We start from the raw sequence: 7,777 nt of genomic DNA, 5'->3' as shown, positions 1-7,777 counted from the left end.
AGTATTATTTGAATAGCATTATCTACAAAGGAGGCAACCAGGGTGTCTATCAATGGATAAATAGATGAAGAGGAGGTGGTACACATATACACTGGAATATTACTCAGCTGTAAAAAAGAATGAAATCTTGCCATCTGCAACAACATGGATGGACCTAAAGGATATTGTGCTGAGTAGATTAAATCAGACAGAGAAAGATAAATGTTATATGATTTCACTTATTTCTGGAATCTAGAGAACAGGATAAATGAACAATCAAAACAGAAACAAGCTTGTAGATACAGAGAGCATTTTGATGGCTGCCAGATAGAGGAGGAGTTGAGAGGATGAGTGAAGGAGGGGAAGGGATTAAGAAGTACAAATCGATAGTTACAAAAGAGTATAGGAATGTAGAGTATAGTTTGGGGAATATAGTCAGTAGCATAGTAATAACTATGTATGGTGTCAGATGGGTACTGGATTTATTGGGGTGATCACTTCATAAGTTATAAATGTCTAATCACTATACAATATAATATTGTATGCCAATTGTAATTGAAGAATTTAAAAAATATATATATAAAGAGCCCACACAGTCTGTGTCCAGCTTGCACCTTGTGTGGAAATGTCTTTCAGTTTCAGGCTCAATGTATGCTCTTTTGTTTCACTTAAGCATGTGTGTCATATGGCACCTAGCCAATCCCACTGCTGTATCTGTCTTCCTCTGAGAGAGGACAGAGTCCTTTTACCTTGGCATGAGAAGGTGTGTATCAGCTGCTGGGGGAGACACACTAGCCTGAGGAATAGATGCCCACTACTGCAGTGGATCTCACTATCTCTTATCAGCATGAGTAATCGTTATCCATCCAAAACAACATTCATTCACAAATTTCATTTCCCCTACCCCAAGATAGTATTTTGGTAGGGCTAAGACTAGACAAAGGTCCTCTAAATGCATGTTGAAAGAGCATCCAGGATGATTTTGATAAAGGTATGGCACGAACTAAATTTGGAAACTCTGCCCTATTGCTTTTAAGAACTCTGAGCTTTCCAGGTTACTGGAGAATAAGAATCTATCTTATCTTTTGAATCTTGCTAATTTATTTTATGTCCCTAATACTTTTATTGCCATTTGTTAATTCTTGAGATCATTTAAGGTTTTATAGATGTACTTAATCATTAAGACAAATCTCAATTTTGGGGATGGAAATTCTTGGCCTTAAAACTTACCATCCTTCCCAGTCTCACTGACAACCAAAAGATTGAAATACTTTGGAGAATGGGCTATTCTATTATCTCAAGAACTTTGTGTGGTACATAGAGCAAATAAAAAATCCACGAATATTATAGTTTCAATGACAGATGTAGACCTGGGATTCTTAGGTACATGCCCCAAATACTTTAATACAAATTGCTTTTAATATATTATATTGCAATTTTAAAGTTTTACATTTTTTTATATATTTTGTAACAAAGTTAGAAGATAACTGAAATTCTGAAAACTAAAAATTTCTACTTTGCTAATCTCTCTTGCCATATATATTGCCTATATGTTGCCATTTTACACCCACAGACACATAGATGTATATAATCTACAATAGATTTGTTCCCTTAGATTTAAACCTTTTACAGCAACACACTTCTCATTTCTCTTAAATTGTTAAAAAAAAAAATGCTCATCTGCTCATCTCTGCAGTGGATATATAATAGAATAAAATCTCTTTAATTCATAGAATTTTGAGGAAGACTAAATAAAATAATGTATGCTTAGCATCAAGCATGGAGTATAATTAATAATAGATAAATCTTAGCTGTGTTATTACCATCTCATGATATTCATATTATTGTAAATATTCACCCTTTTTGGAAGAAGCTTCCTATATGAAAGAGAAATACGAAATAAAGAGTCATACAGTAAATGTTTTGTTTTGAAGAAGCTACTGATAAAACATACACCCTTTACTTGAGATACTCCTGTACTGAAGTGGTTTTATTCTGTTATACATTTTCAAGCCATAGTTGGTATAATTTTAGGCCAAATAGGAAGCAATAGAAAACAGAATATCAAATTTCCAAATGGCTGTTTTTGTTATATTTAATTATGAAGTAACCTTAGGGGTAGAAAGGCATATTCTGCTAATATGATAGACTGGATTCATTAAAAAGTAAGTAGAGAAGCAGATTTTGCATTACCATCTGTATATACACACACACATATACACATATCAAGTTTTAAAATTGAGATAAATACATAAAATTATAACAGTATTTCAAGATATGTAACAATAGAATGGGGAGTGCACAGCATTGGTTCCGATTTATAAATGCTATTGCAATGGTTCCCAGAATAAGCCAGTAAATGCAGAGCTTGTAAGCCAAACTTGGAGGGCATGTAGAAACACTACCCTAAGAAGAATAACTTAGTTCTAGTTGTCCAAATTTCTTGAGGGAACATTCTAAATAGTTTTCCATAAGATGTAAGGCTCAGTGTAACAAAATCACTAATTTCATCATTTATTAACTTTAAAATTAGTGTTTTCTAAATTTATTTTCATTCAAATGTCTTTTGTTATGTGACACAAACTTTTTCTTGAACATTTTTTTATTTTGTGACATATAATATTATGCTATAGATCAATGTTTTCTTTTTAATGAACACAATTTTTTTAAAGTTTAAAGTTCACAGCAAAATTGAGAGGAAGGTACAAAGATTTCCCATATATACCCTCTGTCCCCACACATGTACAGACTGTCCTATTATCAATGTCTACTATCAGAGTGTTACATTTGTTAAAACTGATAACCTACATTGACCCATCACAACATCCAGTTTGTATTAGGGTCACTCTTAGTGTACATTCTATGTGTTTGAAAAATGTATAATGATATTTATCCACCACTACTGTATCATAGAGTTTTTTTTCACTGCCCTAAAAATCCTCTGTGTCCTTTCTATTCACTTTCCCTCCCCCCATAGCCCATGGCAATCACTGAACTTTTTACTGTCTCCATAGTATCATCTTTTCCAGAATATCATATATTGGCACCATACAGTATGTAGCATTTTTCAGAATGGCAAATTTCACTTTGGAAAATGCATTTAAGGTTCCTCCATGTCCTTTCATGTCTTGATAGCTCATTTATTTTAGCACTGAATAACATTTCATTGTCTGGATGTACCACTGTTTATTTATCCATCCAGCTACCAAAGGATCTCTTGTTTGCTTCTCAGTTTTGGCAATCATTAATTATAAATATCCATATGCAGGTTTTTGCATTGACATAAGTTTTTAACTCCTTTGGGTTTTCAATCCCAATCAGCATGATTGATGGATCATATAGGAAGAGTACGTTAAGTTTTTTAAGAAACTGCCAATGGTCTTCCAAAGTGGCTGTACCATTTTGCATTCCTACTATCAGTGAGAGTTTCTGTTGCTCCACATCCTCACCTGGATCTAGTTTTCAGTATTCTAATGGGTTTGTAGTGGTATCTCATTTTTCTTTTAATGTTCATTTCCCTCATGACATATGGTGTAGAGCATCATTTCATATGTTTATTTGCCTTCTGTATATCTTTTTGATGAGGTGTCTGTTAAAGTCTTTGGCCCATTTTTCAATGGAGTTATTTTCTTATTGTTAAGTTTTGAGTTCTTTGTATATTTTGGATAACAGTCCTTTATCAGATGTGTCTTTTGCAAATATTTGCTCTCTATTTGTGGCTTGTTTTCTCATTCTCTTGACATTATCTATCATAGAGCAGAATTTTTAATTTCAATGAAGTCCAAATATCAATTTATTTCATGGATTGTGCTTTTGAATTATATCTAAAAAGGTATTGCCGTACATAAGGCCATTTAGGTTTTCTCCTGTGTTAGAAGTCTTATAATTTTACATTTTACATTTAGGTCTGTGATCCTTTTTCAGTTCATTTTTGTTAAGAGTGAAGACTTTTTTTTTTTTTTTTTTTGCCTTCAGATGGTCAGTTGTTCCAGAACCATTTGTGAAAAAGGCCTTCTTTGCTCCATTGTATTGCCTTTCCTCCTTTATCAAAGCTTTGTTAACTATAACTATTTCTGGGCTCTCTATTCTGTTTCATTGATTTGTCTATTCCTTCACCAATATCACATTGTTTTGAGTATTGTAGCTTTATAATAAGTCCTGAAGTCAGGTAGTGTCAGTCCTCAAGTTTTGCTGTCTTTCAACATCCTGTTGGTTATTCTGGGTCTTCTGACTCTCACATAAACTCTGAAATCAGTTGTTGGTATTACTAAGTAATACTGAAATTTTGATTAGGATTGTATTGAATGTATAGATTAATTTGGGAAGAAATGACATCTTGACAATATTGAGTTTTCCTATTTATGAACATGGAATATTTCTTCTAGATAATTTTTTTTTTTTCAATCTGTGTTCAGTGGTAGGGTAAGGTAAGTAGAGGTGCAAGAAGCTTCAGAGTATCCAACTTACATTCAACCAGAAACCATACTTACATATGTGTGTGTGTGTGTTTGTGTGTGTATACACATATATATATTTTATTATTAATTTCAGGTATATAGCACAATGGTTAGGAATTAATATGTTATGAAGAGATCCTCCCAGTTACTCTAGAACCTGTCTGGTACTATACATAGCATCACAATATTATTGCCTATATTCTCTATGTCATACTCCACATCCCAAAGACTGTTTTGTAACTACTAATTTTATATATTTGTTTTCATTTTTGCCTTCTACAAATTTTTTGAGCATTCTGAGGGTAAGAAATGCTCAAAATCCATTATATAAATATTTTTTTAAAAAATCTTAATGAAAGTAAAGAGAGATTTTAGATGTTTTTCATAAATATATATGTCTGTATATAACTATGTAAATATATAACACTATATACACACACACACACGTATCTTCATGAACAGTAATTACAGAAAGGTCATGTTGATCACAGTCTTTTATCTTCTGTGATTACATCCCTTTTCAGGAATATGATCTGATTCAGTAGTGAAAGGCTTTTTTCATTCCATCTCCATCAATTTTACTTCCAATACTTTATTCACCAATTATAATTAAAAAAAGTGGGAAAATGTTACATTCTGAAATAGTACCACTTCTGCTGTTATTATTAACAGTAAATTAGAAAGGTAAGGTAATGAAGAACCAAGCCAGGCTATTACAATTTCATGTGGTCCATAACCACTTTTGTTTATGAACTTACTACCTGAATATATGCCACTAATGATTTAGGTCTCAGAAGAAAAGTTATGTATTTATTTTTAAAACAAAAAGTGTTGAAGCCAATATTTCTGAATTCATATCAATTAGTCATGAGATTTTCTTGTTTTGTAATTCTGTTCCTTTAGTTTGTCTTTACCATTTATCAAAATATAACTTTTTCTTTTCCTTTAATTCCTAAAATCTCCGAATCAAACTAAGTCATTTTCTATTGTAATTCATCTCCAAAACTTTTAGTTGTACAGCATCTATATTTTTTGGTCGACTTATTTGCTCCACATCTTTTGAAACTGTATTTTTCTTGCTATCTTTGCTCTCTGTCTTGGCTTTTCCACTTCCTACAAAATGTAATGGGAGAAATGGCAACCTTGGGAACTGAGAAAATCTAGTTAACGAATAGGAATAGAATGAAAAAGTATACTTTTTAACCTTTATTCATGAAAGTAAGTACAATTTTAGTGAACTGTGTTTTAAAGGTTATAAGATATTGAGACCTGAAAATAATAAGTTTTTTTAATGTATCTTGCAAACTTTTCTCTTTCTCTTCAAGTACTTTCTTTTATCTTACATTTTTCTATCTGCACTATGCCCAGTAACGTTTCTACCAATTTTTAAAGTTGTTCCATCTCTATTTTATACTGTATTAAAATAACTCAGACTCAAACTTAACTTTATACTAATATTTCAGACAGTGCTAGATTTCCAATGAGTGATAGGAATGAAATTTTAGAAATAATGGATAAGCTATGTGGATTGCTCAAAATATAACTTTCTATGGGCTCCACAGACATATTAATAATCAAATTCAAGCCATTTCATAGTATTATAATAAAGAATTGATTTTTCTTACTTCTATTTCTACAGATTCATGTAGTTTCTTGCAGGTGGCTGAGAAAGTTTCAGATGTGCCAAACTCAAAATACCAAAATTTGTTCTTCATTCTGAAAAATAAAAGGAAGAAGCAGTTTAGGCAATTATAACAGAAAATGTATTTTTAATGGAGTAGCCATATCTTGTATTATAAGTGGTAAAAAAGATTTGAGGACATGTACCATCCATAATGTAATAGATGGTCACATAATTTTTAAAGCTTAAATATTGGTGTCATATTATATGATTGCCCTTGAGGGGATTACAAGAATGAATTGATCTGAGAGATTTAAGTATATCTTTGATTTTTCTATGTATATTGGTTGTTCAGATTTTAAAATATAATTTTAGTGCTTATAACTCTTGGCTTGTTCTTGGACTACTTCATTTTAGACTAGACATTCTATAATCATAAAAAAAAAATCTGGACTTTTTGAGAAAAAAAGAAACTAAGCTAAATATATTAAATTTTTCTAGGTGGCTATATAGTCATTAGAAATGGGCACAATTGGATAGCATATTAAAAAAATTTTTTAAATGTGGTTATCCATAAAGATGAAATTTAGTAATTTAGGAATAACCATTAATTTTTTTTTTTAAGATATTGCCATATTATATGAACAATAGTGGGGAATTATGATACAGCATAGAACTAAAGAAGTAATACTATTTTATCAATATAACAATAGTTGCAAAAAATAGTTTAAGTTATTTCAGTATTTAATTTGGAAGAAGGATGTTCAAAATTTATTTTCTCCCATGACCTACTGACCATATCTTTATTTCTTTGTGACAGGTAATTAAATTTATGATCATTTAATGTAATTTTACAAAGGTTGACTATATTTGTAATATCACCCAATCTTGAATTTATAAATTGATTCTCATAAAAATGTAGTTTTTGATCATATATATTCTAAGTTACCATGTCCTCAATTAGAAAAAAATAGGTAAAATGAGATACATGTTTTCATACATAAAGGCAAAACAGAAAGATATTTTGTTATGATATTCAAATATGCTTCTCACATCACATTATTCTTTATACATAAATTTTTTTACATAAATATTGCTATGTATAAAACATTTTAACAATTAAAAAGGCATTTGGCAAGGACCTTACCACTTAATTAAACACTATTATACTTATGGAAAATGACATGAAAACTAATATAGTATTTATGCTGTTTTGAATTGAATTCTCTGGTATGACATTACACATGATAAAAGTAATCACAGATTACTTTTATCTGATTACTTTTATCAGATTACTTTTAGCTTAAAAAGGGTTTTAAGCTAATATTTTAATATTTAATAATATTTAGCCTCATACAAGGTTTTATTCACTTCACAAAATTTTCTTTAGCTCTTCTTGTATCAATCACCATATTCAGGCCAGTAATCTGAAAACCAATGTAGGTTTTGGAGTATTGTACCACCATGAATCCTTATTCTTTTCTAGAGAATATTTTCTTTGGGTTATGACCTGATTTCATATATCTGAGTACATAAAGATAGATGATAGCAGTTAGAATAGGGGTATACATTTAACACCAAGATCTGTGGGCTTGAACCCACATGCAAGTTTATGTTAAATTAATGCAAATATCTACTTTATAGATGTGCTTTTACAAAGTTGTACACTGGTTGATGTTATGTGAAATTAAGGATACTGTCCTAAAGACTCATCATTATG

At 30.8% G+C, this 7,777-nt stretch overlaps 1 protein-coding gene across 1 annotated transcript in view; it reads right to left on the bottom strand.

Moving 5' to 3' along the window:
- DGKB (diacylglycerol kinase beta) overlaps positions 1 to 7,777 on the bottom strand; it is a 551,422-nt gene that overhangs the window by 160,229 nt on the left and 383,416 nt on the right. The window contains exon 21 of the mRNA XM_023532508.1: positions 6,062 to 6,152. Coding sequence (XP_023388276.1) covers positions 6,062 to 6,152 — 91 coding nt within the window. The remainder of the gene's footprint in view (positions 1 to 6,061; positions 6,153 to 7,777) is intronic.

This window comes from Pteropus vampyrus, unplaced genomic scaffold (assembly GCF_000151845.1).
Source record: "Pteropus vampyrus isolate Shadow unplaced genomic scaffold, Pvam_2.0 Scaffold4, whole genome shotgun sequence".
Taxonomy (NCBI): Eukaryota; Metazoa; Chordata; class Mammalia; order Chiroptera; family Pteropodidae; genus Pteropus; species Pteropus vampyrus.
This window is presented reverse-complemented; position numbering and strand designations above follow the sequence as displayed.